The sequence below is a fragment of the Vicia villosa genome, unplaced genomic scaffold (assembly GCF_029867415.1).
Source record: "Vicia villosa cultivar HV-30 ecotype Madison, WI unplaced genomic scaffold, Vvil1.0 ctg.000320F_1_1, whole genome shotgun sequence".
Taxonomy (NCBI): domain Eukaryota; kingdom Viridiplantae; phylum Streptophyta; class Magnoliopsida; order Fabales; family Fabaceae; genus Vicia; species Vicia villosa.
This window is the reverse complement of record NW_026705142.1, coordinates 1,032,169-1,050,959: the sequence shown is the minus strand read 5'-3', so window position 1 is coordinate 1,050,959 and position 18,791 is coordinate 1,032,169. Positions and strand designations below refer to the sequence as shown.

Sequence of the window (18,791 nt, the reverse complement as noted above, 5' to 3'; positions counted from 1 at the left end):
TTTTCATAATGGGGAAATAATTGAACATGCTAGGCTGTCAATATAATATATGGTGAGGCATATTATGAATTTGAATAAAATATTACTGAAGAATATAATCTTATAAAGCATCAAAGAAAAGTATTTTAATTATGGACCATAGGAAACTTTATTGAATTATTAAATTCATCAAAATGATATAGTTTTAAATAAATTATAAATGTTTTCTTACCACGTAATATAAACATAAATATATTAATTTATATACTATTAGTATATAGTATAATATAGTATAGTGATAGTAATATATTAATACCCTCAAAATACGTGGTATAGTAATTGTATCACCAATTGTCCATATTTGGTAAAGAAAGAAAAATAAGACTTTTCATAGAAAAAGAGAAGTTTATAATATTCAAGACTTTGTTATTTATTGACTTTAATGAATTATTTTAATCTGAACAAAAAAATAAATTCCCTTTCCTGGAAAAATTAATTGTGCTAGCTGTGTTTATCTGTTGTCACAGTGCATAGTTTTGCTTTATCTTGAAGCCTTAAATAAATTAAATCATCACAAAACGTATCAAACTTTACTTTCCTAAAAAAACAACATAAGAGTCAGAACAAGAATCATCAAGTTCCTACCCCCTTCCTGTTCTTGTTCTTGTTCCTCTTTTCTCTGTCTTTTCATCACCTTTCTCAGAAAACCAAAAATCTAAAAATTCATAGAAAGTATGTGTAATTCAAATGGTGAGTGCAGACCCTTAGGTTTTCTCTTGGGTCTACCCTTTGCTTTTCTCTGCCTCATCATCTCAATCATCGGTATCATTGTATGGATCGTTGGGTAAGTAACCATCATACTCATCATCATCAATCTTTCTCTATCATCAATTTTCTGTTAAATTACCATATGATTTCAATTTCTGTGAAATGGGTTTGATTCTAATTGAATGAAAATATCAAAAAGACTAAAACTTTCTGGTTTATTTTGTTATTTTTTGCAGGTTGACTCTGACATGTATATGTCCCTGCTGTTTGTGCTTGACAGTAATTGTGGAACTTGCTTTGGAATTGGTAAAGGCTCCACTTCATGTTATGGAATGGTTCACCTCTAAGATCCCTTGTTGAAATTCCTTTTACTTTACCAGATGTATCATACTATAGATTTCTTTAGAATTGTGTTTCTTTGATTCTTGTTGCAATTAATTCATTTTCATCTTTTGTTTTAGTATTTTTCAAGTTCTTGATTTAGCCACTTTTGGATTGATTTGTTTGAATTTATCTATGAGAATAAAAAGTATTAGTGAGATTATTTAGAGAATTTTTACATACAAATTTCAAGTTCTTGATTGTTGTTTTGGCTGATATGATTTTGAGTTCAGATATTTTGTTATTAGTAATTTCATTATTAGCCTTGAAATCAACTATATTGTGCCAAGGGTTTTAAAAAAAATTAGCAACCACGAAAACAGCCCTCGCCGCGACAAAACAGTGACTAGTGCCAGATATCGATACTGTTATTAGTTTTATATCAAAGAATAAATTGTGGTTAATTCATTTGTATCAACCGAAATCGTGAAAGCTGATGCGCCCGATTGGGACAGTTTTTTAAAACTCTGATTGTGCCTGGGACGCCACAATTGAACTCTGTCTTGGAGAATGAGAAAGTCATATTCAACTTTTTATTTTTTAAGATAATTATCATAATCAACTTTAAGAAATTATTTGAATAGATTTTAAATAATTTCAATCTTTAAGAATTCTACAATTACATTATTTAAAAGGGTAAATTTGTAACACTACACAAATTATCCAGCAATTTAATGTCACAATCATCTTTTTTTTTTATTTCGTGATATATTCAAAGAAATCTTATATTTAAAAATGAAGGTAATATAATTTGATGTCTTCTTGAAATTCTTCCCCTTCCCCCAATTTTTTAGAAGTTCCTTAATAATTAAAAAAATATCATTAGAATTTTAAACTTTAGAGTATGTTTTTATGAGTCAATATCCTCTCTATTTTCTTCCTTCTCCATTTTGTACATTACATAAGTTTTAAGAATATAAATATAATAATGTGACAATTGATGTATTAATTTATTTTTTATACAATACAAATGTCTAACACTATAGTAATGGAGAGGAAAAATGGAGAGAGCAAATGGAGAGAATCCTCACTCGTTTTTGATGTGCTGTAGTGAACCTAGAAAACTAATACACTGAACATAATTTTTTAAAATTAAATTTAACAACATAATATATCAATAACAACAATAATACATTAATATAAATTAAAAACATCAATTAAACAAAAATATCATAAAAAAGAAAAAGTAGTTATTTCTTCGGGTCCAATCATGCACGTTGTGATTTCATCAAATGTCTTGGGAAATATCAAGCTTGAATAGACTGTACAAATGTAGATGACTAAGGTAGCGTCTAGTTTGTTTGGTCTCTTAGAATGATTCTGACAAAGTATCGAGAATATGATTCTCGTATCTTTGTCGTTTTGAAGTTGCATGTTGGTAAAACAAATATATTCATTATCGTCGATTGACCGTAGACTATACTAAATATCAACTATCCTTCTTGTATGGCGGTGGTTGAGACAATGGTTGGTCGAGTTGATCCTTTAGATTAGGCAGAATATTAAAAACTATATTGTGGATTCTTAGATTCATAGTAACCGATTTTGATTAATTGAAACTGGTTATAAAAGTAGTTATAAACGTTGCGATATATGAGCAAGTGTAACCTGCTATAGTAGGTGATTGTATATGAATTGACAGATGTTAGTCATTAGAACAACTATCATAACTAACTTTATGAGTTAGTTAGGCTGGTTCTTAAAAACTTCTAAACAATAACAACAATGTAGAACTTGTCATAACTAACTTATTACATTGAGTTTGGGTCTCAACTTCATAAATTTTGAGGAGGAGGATGGTTTAGTGAGAATATATTCTTACTGTATGGTCCTAGGGAGGTGAACAATGTTGAGTTATTTATCTAGAACTTTCTCTTTAACAAAGAACAAGTCTATTTTAATATGCTTGGTCTTGGCATGAAGTATGAAATTATGGACAATTAGATCTGGAGAGCGATTGTCACAGAAAATGACAAAGAACTTGTAAGTAACATTGAACTAGGTTTATGTATACAACTTCTTTACTATATATAATCACAATATGTTGCTTTTATAACACTAAGAAATAAGGTTAAGGCCAAAATAAAAGGCAACTCGTGAGGTGCTTCTTATATGATATTAATCAAATGTCTAATCAACATCAAGTGCTTCTTATATGACCTAGATCAATTGTCCAATCTCCATCAGGTGCTTCTAATATGCGCAATGACGAAGCTTAAGTGATATATGAAGGATATATGTGAAGCTCATTTTCAAGAGTCCCTTTAAGGTATCTTAATTTTATCTTAACCACAACCCAATGAAACTCCAGGGGATGAGATATGAATCAACAAAAATTGTTGAAAGAGAATGAGATCTCTAGTCTTGTAATGGCGTGAGTGATATTGAAGAGCCCCAAAAACAAACTTATACTTGTAAGGATCATCCAAAGTGTTAGGGCCAAGTTTACTAAGTTTTCTTGTAGACTATATAAGTGTGGAGACTAGATTCGATTCCAACATTTGGGTCCTAGTAAGTAAGTCTGTGAGATAATTGGTCTGAGTTAGTAGTAAGTGAAGTTGCTTTGCTCTCTTAGGGTTTTCTACTTAGGGTTTTACTGTTTGTCTTATTGGTTATTGTTTATCATTTACTTTGTCATTTTAGTCATTGAGTGCACAAGACTGTTTTATATAGGATAATATTGGCTCCAAAAGGAAATAATCCATGGGCTCTATCCACTTTCTAATCGATTATCCATCGACGTTGATGATTAGACCTTGAAAATAAGGCAACCATTAAGCCATGTAGGCATCCTAATTAGGTGGAAAACTCACTCTTTAATCAATTATAAACAAGTTATAATCGATTAAAAAATGAGACTTTACTTTCCTAATTAATCACAATGCTTCCTAGTCGATTAGGTATAGGCCAAAAACAAATTTCAAGAGATTTTGAAATAGATGAATATTTGTATATATTTTTATTGTATGTTTGAATTACCTTAGCACCTTGAGAGATACTCAAAGGGATGACAATTGGATCCATCACCAGTGGATACCCGCAAAAATTATCCACAACAGATAGGATAAAAACCCGCAAAATGGATATGGGCACAAACGTAAACAAATACTCACTAAAATAAACGGGTATGGGCGCGGGTACATGTAGCTTAGTACGCACTTGTTTACCCAGATTTCTAGTAAACAACGCTAGTCTCTTATTAAAGGTTACGAATGAGATCAACTAGAGAATCTCAAAACTAATTGTGATATGTTTGGTTTAAATGCAGTTTTGACTCGTATTTAATGCATAAAGGGTAAAACTTCAAAAGGGTGTGAATGCACAGAATTAAAAGAAAAATGACAGAAAAATGACATAAAAGGTAATAAAAGGTGCAGAAAACAATAAGAATTTTAAATGGATTTAAAAAGAAATCATTGCATAATAATGTAAAATGGTACGCATACGTACATTTCAGAAAATTACACTCGTTTCTCACTAATTTGCACAGAGATTGAGTATTCTTTTTCAAACGTAAAATGCGAACCCTAAATACTATGAACAAAGTCGTTTATATAGATTTTCAAAATAATAATTGTCTTAGCGGTCGACTAATAATCTGCCAACACGTGTCTCGACCATGCAGTCTTCGTCCATTAATCATTCGCTGTCGACTCATGGCGTCAAATGGTTGAACTAAGTCCAAAAACTTCTAAGTCTTTTCCTTCGACTTCCTCTATGCAAACTGTTATTTCGACTTTCTAACTAAAACACAGTCGAGCACCTTCGACGAAAATCCCTTTTCGACTATACCAAAACTTTCACTTTCCTAACTCCCTTCTTTGGATATTTTTATGGTATCTGTATATCCAAATATTTTAGTTGAAATCTTTAAGGTAACAACACCCCACCCCATACCCGCATAATATATATTTTTTTATTTTTATTTTTACTATTATGTACACATGTTTATTTATCAATTTTATTAAATACATCACAATTAAATTTTGATGCATTTTCATATAAATGTTTATTGATTTTTTAACTCAACAATAACATCCTCGATTTTTTCTAATGTTGTTAAAAACTTAAAATGATATGTAATTGATCAATTTTTTTAATCAGAAATGCAGATAAACGAGTAAGAGTATGGATACTAAGGTACCCATAGGCTATGTTTGGGAGTTTGGAGGGGAAGGGAGGGGAGGACTTTGAAAAATAGGAAGAATTGGGCGAAAAGGATAAAAAGATTTTGGGTAGGAGGGTTTTAGAGGGTTTAAGTTTATTCATAACACCAAAAACCCCATAAAATGGGGGAACTCAAAAATTGTATTGAAGGAGGGTTTTGGAGGGTTTTGAAGGGCTTACATAAATTTTCCAAATATCTTTTAGGTTGTTATAGTATTCCGAAAATTTAAAATTTAGTAATGATAATGACTCTTTTATCATTCTAAACAAAATTATTTTTTCAAAAATTGTCAAATATTTTCCTATATTTTTTTAAAATTTCGTTTTTGGAAGCCTTCCCCTCCCCTCCAAACTCCCAAACACAGCCATAGAGCACGAGTACAGGTGAAAACGTTACTGTCCACGCGAGTATGGACTCGGGTATGAGGTTTTTTTCAAACAGTAGGTATGGGGACGTGTACTATGACACCCTGCTCAAACCCTACCTATTGTCATCCCTGGATACTCATGCTTAATTACACACAATTGATCCTAAACAGATAAAATTACACTAAGACTCAAGATCACATGCGAGTTTGCATAAATTTCAATTCCTTTGAAGTTGTTGTTAGAAATTGATACTATTGCGCCAAACATCAGAATCTTCTCCATTTTAATTTTTTTAAAATTTCTTTCTCAATAATGATCAAGATATTTTTTCTTTATTCCTTGGTCGGAAATGCAGCAACTTTTGAAACTATTGGGTGATAACAAATATGTGTCAAGCTTCCGAACGTCCGAGGACAAAGTTACGGTGCGTGATATTTTTTGGACTCATCCCGAAAGTATCAAATTATTCAACACATTTCCAACCGTTCTTATCATGGATTCAACGTACAAGACAAACAAATATAGGCTTCCTCCTCTAGAGATAGTGGGTGTGACCTCGACGGACAAGACTTATTCGGTCGGGTTTGCTTTTTTGGAGTGTGAAAAAGAAGAAAACTTTACATGGGCTTTAGGCATATGCTAGTCTTTGTTAGTTGATCAAAAGTATATGCCAAACGTCATTGTCACCGACCGGGACAATGCTTTGATGAATGCGGTCGATACCGTCTTCCCGACATCGACCGCGTTACTTTGCCGGTATCACATAACTTGCAACGTGAGAAGTAAGTTGAAACCCGCGGTTGGGACAAAAGATAGGCCAGATGAAAATGGTAAAGTAATCAAAGCCGGTGTTGTGGTTGATAGGATAATGGCGACATGGAGGGAAATTTTGGTTGCATACTCCGAAGAGGTGTATACCGAGAAATTTGTACACTTTAGGTCTTTGTGTGGTTCCATTAAGACTTTTTGTCATTACGTCGAATCCACCATTCTTGACAAAGTTAGAGAAAAAGTCGTGTGCGCTTGGACAAATCGAGTTAGACATCTTGGTTGCACTACAACTAACCGAGTTGAATCCGCACATGCGGTCTTCAAGAGGTGGTTGGGTGATAGCAAGGGAGATTTGTGTCGGGGATGGGACACCGTGAACCAAATGCTTGAAAATCAACACAATGAAATTCAAACATCGTTCGGTCGGAGCAAGACGGTTATGGAACACCGGTATAAGGGCCAAATTTTATTCTCCCAATTGATTTACAACATATCCCGATCGGGTTTGAATTTTTTGTTTCATGAAGCGAAGCGGTCGGAGACCACGGGGCCGGATAGTTCTTTATGTTGGTGTACCATTAGAAATACATACGGCTTTCCATGTGCTTGTATACTTGCAAAAAATAAGAAGTTGAATTCACTAATACGCATGGATGAGGTAGCCGACCATTGGAAGAAGCTTCGTTTTGATGATTTTGACCCGCCGAAAGAAAATGACTCCAAAATCACCATCTCCGACGAGTTGGAAGTGATAATGGAGAAGTTTGCTAATGCGGATGACACAACGAAAATGCACATTAAAGAACAATTACGAAAAATTGCATTTCCGGAGACCACCGACTTGAAACCGCCATCTCAACCGGTTAAAATGAAAGGTGCACCGAAAAATTCCAAAATTACACAAGATGACACGTCAACAAAACGATCTCCTTCCTACTTTGAACATGTTGATGCATCGTTCCCGGATTCACCGACGCCGAAGTCCAAGTGTAGTGGTAACAAAGAAGCCCGTATTTCGAAGCCACCTCGCACACCACCGATCAAAAAATCACCCATTGTCTACATTGATGAAATGCCACTTTTTATGCACAAATATATCGATAACATCGTTGATGTTGGAGGCGACGACAATTGTGGATATCGGGCCGTTGCGGGTTTGCCTGGTAAAGGGGAAAATAATCACACTTTAGTCCGACGGGAACTTATTGCAGAGTTGACTTCGTATCGGGACATCTACGGCCGACTATATGAAAATCAAGAAAAGTTTACGAAAATTCATGATTCACTTGTTCCATCACTTACTGGTATCGCTCCGGTTTTGAAGTGGATGTCATTCCCCGATATGGGTCATCTAATAGCAAGTGCATATGATATGGTGTGTGTCGATTTGACGAGGTTTGGACTAAGTGAGACTTTCTTTCCACTTCATAGTCGACCGCCGTTGGACGCGTCGAGCCGGATCATATGCATCGGGTATCTACGATCGCGGCACTTCGTCCAAGTGTTTTTGAAACTGGGGTGTCCTATACCGTCTACTTCTTGTCAATGGAAGGCGCATCGTTCAAATGAGGCGGAGACTTGGCCGGATCCTTTCGTTTCAAGAATGGCGGAGTTTGAAGAAATGATGCGCCAAGAGCGCGAGCAAAATAGAGAGCGGTCGAAGAATGTACCTATTTTGGACTTAGGATCCACCGATTGGTTCGGTGAATTTTAGTTTGTTCCGGATCGTTTTTTGTTTGTAATGACCATTTTTGTATGTATTGTTGATTATCATGTAAAATCGGACCGATTCAATACATATATAATATAAGTATGTTTTATGTCATCATTGGCTAATTTATGTGTATTTTGAATTCCTTTTGTATTTTTTACACAAAACACTAAGCAATCAACAAAATGCAAAATTTAGTTCTGTTTTCTGCATAATTCGGAAGTGAACTTCCGAAATATGCTAGTCTGCCTCCAATTTTCGGAAGTTCATTTCCGAAAAGTCCACTGAGGCAGGATAAGGTTTGTTGGGCCATCATTGCTCCAATAAGTCTATAAATACAACACACTCTTCTTCATCCTCTTCACACCACAAAACACAAATGACACAAACCTACCCCCACCTAACATTCGTCTACTTTGAAACCGGCTACCCGATGCCGTTCCAATTTCACTTCTCGCGCGACACGCCGTTTGCGGAGTTGATAACGTCGCTCAACACGCTTTTGCACTATCCCGAGAATCGAAAGGTTGTCAAGCTCGAGTACCGCTCGCCATCGCTTAACGACAAGGGAGACATTAAGTTCACACCTTTTGAGATCAAGAACGACGAAGATTTAGCGGTTTTGTGGACAACGTTCGACCGATTTTCTTCGAAGGGCCCGATCGAGTTGGACGCGAAACTTCAAAGATCGGCGGACGACGTTATCAAAATGTTGACTCATCCCCACCTACCCGTGTTTAACAATATGTAACTTTAATCTTATGTAATGTGATCGGTGTAATCTTCATCCGATTAAATAAAGCGAATCGTTATTGTTTGTTATTTTTCTTCTGTCCAGATCTTATTTCGGAAGTACATTTCCGAATTTCTCCAAGGGGGGTGAATTCGGAGATGAACTTCCGAATACACCAATTTTCTGAAAAACAACTTTATTTCGGAGATGCATCTCCGAAATCAATATTTTATAATAAAAAAAACCTTTTCGGAGATACATTTCCGAAAACATCTTTTTTTTCAAAAAAAGTACGTTTTCGAAAATGAACTTCCGAAACTAGGGGTATTTTGGTAAATTCACCGGAGGTGGCCAAGAAGGTTAGGAGGTGGGTGAAGAAATTTTCAAGATTTTTCTTACTCTATTTGTTTGATATGTTGACGCGTTGAACAAAAATAATATTTTTTATTAATATATAAAATATTAATATTATACTTATGAATCAAGATATTAAAAAATGAGAGAGAATAAAAAATGATATTTTGATTTTTTTTTATAATGTGTATTTCAGACAAAAAATTGTCGCATTGTTTAGTGAGAAACAAAATCCATATTTTTGTTCCAAGCCCTTGCCATATATTTTGTCCTAGCCCATGTTATGAATCAAAATATTTATATAGAGAGAGAGATTTCTTACTCTATTTTGTTTGATATATTGATACATTGAATAAAAATAAAATAACTTTTACTATAATATTTTTATTAATATATAAAATATTATTTATTGATATATATATATATATATATATTAATAATATATTTACAAATCAAAATATTAAATAATTGGTATTTTGAAATTTTTTAACAATTTGTATTGGGACAAAAAGTTGTTCCATAATTTGTTATGACATGACATTAATGACTAGGATAATTTTTTTTAATAAGATGACATTAATGACTAGAATAATTTATTAATTAATATTTTTATAAAATAAATATATTATTTTAATTAATTTTTTAAAAACAATTAATTAAAACTTTGAAAAGAATTCATGGGCCTAAAAGGCCATTTCATAATCGCATTATAATATTATAATATTAAGACAATATTCGTTGATCCATGCATCATAGAACGATAATTTCTGTCGATTTTAACAATATTCGTTGATCCATGCATCTAATTTTTTCACCGTCTGGAATGTCTCTATCTAACCAACGGATCAAAGTTCTCTGAAGATGCTTGGACGTCTCCATATTCCAAAGTCGGATCTTCATCGGAGGCTTTGTTGGCGAATAAAAAAGTTGAACATTTTTCTGAGAATGTAACACATTTTTGAAGAAATATTTTAGAATATAATCAGAAAATGTGTTGTAAATGGTGAAAATGAATGACCTATTACAAATCAACATATATAAGAGCCAATTTGTGTGGAATACTCCTAAAACATATATGCATGCGACATTGTTATTGGCATGATACATGAGCATGTACCACAGACAATGATGTCTAAGGTCAAATTAGAGTGCATGCGTCATATACGGTGTCACATCTCCTATGAGACTTTTTTTTTTTTTTTGAAAAGTGATCAGTTTGAAAAATAATTTGAAAACATTTGAGTTTTTTGTTTTGAAAAAAATATTATATTAAAAAATTTCACCAAAACTTTATTTAAGTTTTTTCTTTAATTTATTTTGTTTTGATTTTTTTTTTTTTACTTTATGAACTCTAGTTCCTAAGATAATGGATCCTAGATTCTAGTAATCTAGATTTCGTGCCGCGAGGTCATGACACTGGTCAAGTATTGTTTCCACTAGGAATAGAAGTCGGTATTTCCGGAACTAAAAATTAAACAAAAAACAAAAATATAATTCCCAACTTTCGATTAATTAAATTTGCATATAAAACAAATCTGTAAAATAATAATCAACAATTTATTATACTAACTTTATTAATGTGACTTTGCCGATTTAAATAATCATGTTTTCTTTTGGTTTCGTTAGAATGTTAAAGTATTTATTTAACATTCTGGAAATTGCTGTTGCCAGCGAGTGAAGAAGACTACATTCAGAGAATGAACATCATTCATCATCTAAAAAGAAAGAAAATAGAGAAGAATATTCATTGTTGACTTCTACTAGCAGCAATTTTGATAATGTCCCTGAGAATATAAAGAGGACGACAAAAAAGGATAAGTGAAGAAAAAAAAGCTTGATATTCTGCAAGTTGGATAAGAAAAAAATGTTGAAAACTTTAAATATATATATCTTTAAAATTAAATAAGTTGTGTCTCAATTCTTTTGGTAAAGATGTTTCAAATAGTCAAAGCGGTCTCAATTTTTGCGAGGCCCTTTGTAAATTAGTCATATTTTAATCATTACAAAATAATTAGAGACAGGGCTGTCTTTGAGGGCGTGCAAGGCGGGCTATCGCACATGGCCTCAAATTTTTTACGATTAAATCCTAATTAAATAGGGTCTCGTAAATCTTTGCAACTATTAAAATGAAAATAAATAGAGCCTCTAATTATTTTGTCATGGTTGAAACATAACTAATCTACACAGGACCTCTAAAAAATTGAGACGACCTTGATTAGAGGTCTTATTTAACCTCATTTTAAAAGTGGAAAAGATTTATGAGAACCTATTTAATTACGGTTTAATCGTAAAAAATTTGAGACCCTATACGTTAGTCCGCCTTGCACGCCCTTAAAAACGGCCCTATAAATAGTCTAACATAACTATTTTATCTTTCTTTTTGGTCAATCACTTTCTTTATTTAGAAAATTAACTATTTATTTGTTGAATACATTTAATTATTTATTTTAGAAAAAAATATAATAAAAATAATAATTACTAAGAGTATTTTGAAGAAAAATATAGATAATAGTATTAAAAGTAACAAAATGGTTTTGAATCGTGGAAAAATCCAAAAAGTGACATTTAAAAATATACAGAGGAACTAAAAAATTGCATTTATGAAGCATATAAATTAGTTCACTCCGCTAAAATCCATTGCTTGTTTATCACCACCGGTTTAGTCCGGTTCGGAGGTCAGTTCGGGCATCAAGTGGTTTCAGCCCCTCCCGATTGTAATTGCGGGGATCGAATCATGGTTCTTCCTATCAAGTCTAGCACCAATCACCACTAAACAACTAACGATTAGCTAGTAATTATATAGTAAATAATGGCATAATAAATTTTGGGTGATGAAGTTATGAAATGTGTTTTGAGTAACTGGTTTCCAAAAGCAATATATTGTTGACTAAACTGATTGGTTATGTTTTTTATGTTTAGAACTTATATATTTTTGACTATTACTATTTTATTGATACTTTTTTTATTGTTTTATCAACAATTACTCTAGATGCTACATTCGTGAAAAGAAAACAAAAGGAAGTTGGAGATATTACACATGATGGAAGGTGAAAGGAAAATGACATATTAGGCTATGAAATACATATTCATTTAGATTTTATTTGTGCAAATGGCATAATTACTATAAATTTTGACTTTCCGTTAATTAGGGAATTTTTTGATGTTATAAAGAAAAATAAATTCTCATAAACTCTCCCAACTAATTTTTTTATTTTTTTTTACTCAATCCTTTTTATTTATGAAAGTCGTCCCATCCCTCTCTTTCTAAACTCCTAAACAAAATCTAAAAGATTAAAATAATTTAAAACTTATTGCAACAACATAATATTATACATATTATTGAGATAATTATGAATAAATATAAGTATTTGTTGAGAGTAATTGGATCTTAGAGTTTAGAGTTTATATAAATTGAACCATAATATTATATAAATGCTTTGCAACATTGAAAATCTAATTAATTCATAAAGCAAAAGTAAAAAAATCTATAATATATGTAACAATATATAAAGGCTAAACAAGATTTTGATATAATCTTTTTTTTTTTCCGATTATTATTATTATTTTTAACTTCAACCTTTCTTTATTAACTTTTATATAGCAGTTTTTAATTTTTAATTTTATTTTTTATTTTTATAAATAATTAAATAAAAAAATCAACACATAAAAAATATTTTTTTTATTCTTTTTACCCGTTTGCACACCGGAAAAACGGACACCCGTCTGAACACTAGTTCTATATAATGGAAGAGGCAGACACTATTAACTAAATTGTATTAATAGAGTTCACGCGTGTCCATTTTCTTTTACTTTGGTCTTCTATACTAGTTGTTTGCTAACATATGTATATAAAATTCACTCTTTACCGCGACCACCGTGCAAATCATATCTTTAGCCTCTGAGATTATCTTGGCTCGGAAGGTCCTATTTTTGCTGAGCTCATGGCTGTCATTCTAGCCATTGAAGAAGCTATGCGAAGGAACATCTCTAACCTTTGGATTGAAACGGATAGTATGTATGTTGTGAATGCTTTCAAGAATTGCTCGCTTGTGCCTTGGAATCTTCGTTCTCATTGGCTAGTGTGTTGGAATTATTCGCTCAATATCAACTTCATGGTGACACACATTTTGAGAGAAGCCAATTTTTGTGCTGATTCTTTGGCTAATCTTGGTTTACATGTTAAGGCTTATAGATTATTTAATTATGTTCATGAAGATATTCAAAGAGATTTCTTGCTTGACAAGTTGGGTACCCCAAGGCATAGGATTTGTACTTAAGGGGTTTTTGGTTTGGTCCCCCTTGTGATCTTTGTATCTCTCTTTTTTTGATTTATAATATCTTCTTGGTTAAAAAAAAAAAAAATTCACTCTTTACCTAAGTAAGTAGTGCCCTTAAATTTACATATGAACACTCTATATCTAATTTCAACTAAGCTTAGTTATTTATTTCATTTGCGAGAAAAATGCTACACAAGTTACCTAAGTGTGTAACCAATAGTTTACACTACAAGTTTATTTTTGTCCTGGTGTTAGGACAACAATAATGCAGTTATCCATATTCACACTTCACCAGCAATATCATAAAGATGGAGTGATAATAGAGTTGAGTATTTTGGGTAAGCACATTCGAACGTGCAATTGTTTATTCATTCTACCAAAATATACAATTTATACCCTAGCACGTTAAATTACAAGAATGCCTCATGAATAATGTAAATTGAACCAGATATTATTTATTAACAGAACCAAATCTTAATACAAAAATATGATTGTTGAACATTGTCCCTCTTACGTATATCATATTTTTTTAAGGCTTAATACATGAATACGCGCTTACTTTCAAAATAAAATATTATTACGGGAAACAACATAGTATTTAAAGAAAATTAACTGAATAAAAAATAAGAAAAATTATGGCAGTCTGGGCAAAAACTTTACACCATTGATTAGTCATCTGTTTTAAATTTCACACCCTATTTTTACTAATTTTGTCTAAAAATCGACTATCAAATTGGAAGGAGTACAAAGAAAATAGGGGTTGAGCCTGAACGCCTGCCCGAGCTAGCTAGGCCTTGGCTCCGCATATATATATATATATATATATATATATATATATATATATATATATATATATATATATATATATATATATATATATATATATATATATATATATATATATATATATATATATATTCTATTCACTTAAGGTACACACTAAAATTGATGTGTTTTTAAATATAAAACAAAATTGTATTAAAAATTAAAAAAATCAAATAATTAAAAATTAGTGAATAATAATTATATTGTAAAAAAAAATACATAAAGTGAACAATAAATTTGATATGTTTTCTATTATTTAAAACATTTTCATAAAAAAATTCTATATTATTATGTATTAATTGTTTATTATTTAATTTTATTTATACATATTTAAAGTATTATTTCATACTCTTATTAAAAATGTATCAATTTTATTAATTATTCGAAGTGAGTTTGATTATTATATTTTAATAATTCTTTAATATAATTATTTAGAATCACATTTTTTAAATATGAAAAAATTACATGAGTTGTGTATAACAAATTTATAAACAATTTTAAGTGAATAGAATCGAATTAGTTTTTAAAAAAGTGAAATTTGTTTAAAAAATAAGAAAAAAGACAATATTTTATTATTGAAAATCATTATTTTTTAAAATAAAAATTTAGAAGCACATTTTATAAAAATATATATAAAAATTACATGACTTCTAAAAAATTTGAAGAAAGATAGCTTATTTTATATGAGAAATATAATATGATTTGATAAACTTATTTATTACTAAAGTGGTTATTTTTACTAAGAATAATATGAGTCATTAGTGTTTGTTTAGTAACCATTAAATTAAAATGAAATTAAAGGTTAAAAAAATGTAACTCTTAATATAATTTTCGGATGTAATTAGTTTCGTTGTATATATAAGAAGAGATTAAATTACACTAAAAATTATACCAGAGTTATACAAAAACACTAGGATAAATATTTTTTTTTAAAATTAATTGTTTGATCGAAAGATACTACTCCCTCCGTCCCATAATATATGTCATAGTTGGTCATTTCACACAGATTAAGAAAATATAATAAATGAAAGAGAGAGAATAGTGTTTTTACAAAACTATCCCTGTTTATTATTGGTGTATTTGAATGATCATAAATGTAAAGTGAGAGAATAATAAATTAAGAGTATTAATTAGAGGGCATAATTGGAAGATAAAAATTAAAATTGCATTGGAAACTTAAAGCGACACTTATTTTGGGACAAATAATTTTATCAAATGCGACACTTATTTTGGGACGGAGGGAGTATCATATATACAAAATTTTAATAACTAATCTATCGTCATTTCACATTTCATTATTGAGATACATGGACATAATGTCAAAAAGTACCTTCATATAATGTTAATCTTCATATATATTAGGATCTATTAGATATTATATTTCAATTCAATGATTCATTTTAAAAAGTATTTATCTCATGTGATGTTATTGAATGAGTGTAATTATTGGTGTAATTTTTCGGGAGTAAAAAATGGTAATACGTTAGTAAAAAGAAAAGGAAACCAATAGTAATCTAAAAAAACGCTTAATGCATCTTTTGTAAAAACTGAAGGGCTTTTTGTGTTTGTTAAAGAAACTAAATCTTTCTTATAGTTTGAATTTGCTCTTAATGGCGCTTGTTACAACAAACAGGTGTGGTGAGCATGGAGAAAAGATGGCGTTAACAAAGTATGAGATTGAGAAATTCATTGGAGTGAATGAGTTCAGTTTATGGCGCTTGAAGATGCAAACTCTTCTTGTTCAATAGGGTTTTTTAGAAGAATTGAAAAGATTGGAGAAGATGGATGTTTCCCTAGAGAAAAAAGAAGACGACGATAATAGAGAAAGCCCACAAGACCCAACGTATTGAGATTTGGTGATAAGGTTCTCCGATAGGTTTCGAAGGAGAAAATAGAGGCGGGTGTGTGAACGAAACTCGAAGGTTTATAAATGACCAAATTGTTGGTCAATCGCCTCTATATGAATCAAGCTCTGTATTTATTCAAGATGAGTAAAGACAAAGTCTTCACTGAACAGTTGGATATGTTCAATAAGCGGATGCTTGATCTGGAGAATATTAAGATTACCATCAGTGATGAAGATCAAACGACGTTGTTGTTGTTGTTGTGTGCTTTACCAAGATCTCATGCTCACTCCAAAGAAACCCTCTTGTATGGAAGAGAGTCTTTGACCGTTGAAGAGGTTCAGTCAGCCTTGTACTCGAAGGATTTGAACGAAAGAAAGAAGCACAAGCCATCATTTATTGGTTAATGATTGTCCATAAATGGAAAATTCTCGAAGAAGGATGGTAAGTTTAAGAAGAAGGGTAAAAGTCCACAAAAGTCTTATAGTGGTGATGCTCTTTCTATTACGTGTTACCATTATAAGAAGGAAGGTCATACTAGAATAGTGTGTCCTAAAAGGTTGAAGATTTATGGCGACGACAAGAACAATGGCAATGCAACCATTATTCAAGATGATAAGGAATCATCTGTTGTTTTGGTGGTTTCTAGAGGAGATTTGAGCAAGAAATGAATTATGGATTCAGGTTGTATTTGACACGTGACTCAAAACAAAGATTTGTTTGAGGAATTATGTGATCAAGATGGTGGACCAGTGTTACCGAGAAACAACAAATCCTGCAAGATTGCAGGAATTAAAACTATTAGATTCAAGCTTCGTGATGAGTCAATAAAGTTGTTGACTGGTATCCGGTATGTACGTGATCTTGACAAAAATTTGTTTTCTCTTGGTGAATTCGGCAATAAAGGTTATGTTTTCAAAAGAGAGCAAAGTATCCTAAGGATAATAAAGGGGTCGAAGAAAGTCTTGATAGGCATCAAGAGGCAAGGTATGTATACCCTTGAGGCTGAGGTTGTAAGTGGTTCATCAGATGTAGCATCCACAAAACCTGTGTCAAAGACTCAGCTATGGCATATGAGACTTGGTCATGTCAATGAAATGGGTCTGGTCGAATTGGAAAATCAAAATCTGCTAGGTGATGAGAAGGTCGAAAAATTTGAGTTTTGTGAACCTTGTGTATTTGGTAAATCTTTGGGGGCCTGCAAAAAACCTTTACACTCAAGTGGAAGATATTTTCTATACATATTTGATGACCACTCACGAAAGTTAAGGTTATTCATTCATAAAACTAAGGATGAAATTTTTGAAAATTTCAAAAGTTGGAAGACTTGTGTCGAAAACTAAAATGGCCCGAAGGTCAAGAGGTTGAGGACCGCCAATGGTCTTGAATTTTGCAATGAAACTTTCAACAGCTATTGTGTTGCGTCTGGTATTGCTTGGCACATAACTAATGCAAGTAATCCCTAAAAAAATGGTTTGGCTAAAAGGTTTAATTGAACCATTCTGGAAAGAGTGATGTGTATATTGGTTAGTACAGGATTAAAGAAGGTTTTTTAGGCTGACGCAGTCCTGACTGCGACTTACTTGATAAATAGGTGTCCCTAGACTATCTTGGGGATGTAGACACCTGAAGAAGTTTATTCGGGTCATCCACCAAATCTAGACAAACTTAGAGTATTTATTTGTGTAGCCTATGCTCACATTAGGCAACACAAGGTCGAACCTAGAGCTCTGAGATGTATGTTCATGGGGTACCCTAGAGCCAGGTTACAGGAGGTGTATCACAAGTCCAGTTGTAGTTCTCAATGAAGCTAAGATGGATTTCAAGAAAGAAGGAGTCGACTTCAATAATGTGTTCTCTTCTGTTGTGAAACACAGATCCATTCAAATGCTGGTTGCTATGGTGGCAAATTTTGACTTAGAACCAGAACAGATGGATGTGAAGACTACTTTCTTGTATGGTAATCTAGATGAAACGATCCTCGGGAAGAAAATTGAAGGGTATGAAGAAAAGTGAAAGGAGGATTATGTGTGCAAGCTGAATAGGTTTTTGTATGGCCTGAAGCAATCTGCTCGATAATGGAATATGAGATTCGACTAGTTCATGACACACATAGGTTTCACTAGAAGTCAGTTCGACCATTGTGTTTACTTTAGATTTCGGCCAGGAATTTCACGTGTGATTTTATTGCTTTATGTGGATGATATCCTCATAGCCAATGATAGTGTCGAAGAAGTATTGAGGGTAAATATTGATCTCGGATAGGAATTTGAGATGAAAGATCTTGGTACTACCACTAGAATCCTTGGGATTGATATTCGGAGAAATAGAAAGCAGTCGAGATTATGCTTATCTCAAGAGACATACCTACAGAAGATCCTCGACAAGTTTGGTATGTCAAATTTCAAGCCTGTTGTGACTCCTAAGAATCCTCAATACAAGCCAAGTATAACTCAATGCAAGTAATGAGATCGAAAGAGCATTTATGAATAGCATACCATATGCTAACATAGTAGGTTTTTTTTATGTATGATATAGTTTGTACTAGGTCAGACATAATATATGCATTGAGCCTTGTAAGAAGGTACATGGCCAATCCTAGAAAGGCGCAC

General features: G+C 32.1%; 1 protein-coding gene across 1 annotated transcript; it reads left to right on the top strand.

The window, feature by feature from the left end:
* Nucleotides 1-500: 500 nt before the first annotated feature.
* Nucleotides 501-1,300, top strand: LOC131626745 (signaling peptide TAXIMIN 1-like). The gene is made up of 2 exons (XM_058897580.1): nt 501-823; nt 984-1,300. The coding sequence occupies exons 1-2, from the start codon at nt 714-716 to the stop codon at nt 1,105-1,107; spliced, it is 234 nt and encodes a 77-aa protein (XP_058753563.1). The 5' UTR covers nt 501-713; the 3' UTR covers nt 1,108-1,300.
* The last annotated feature ends 17,491 nt before the right edge of the window (nt 1,301-18,791 follow it).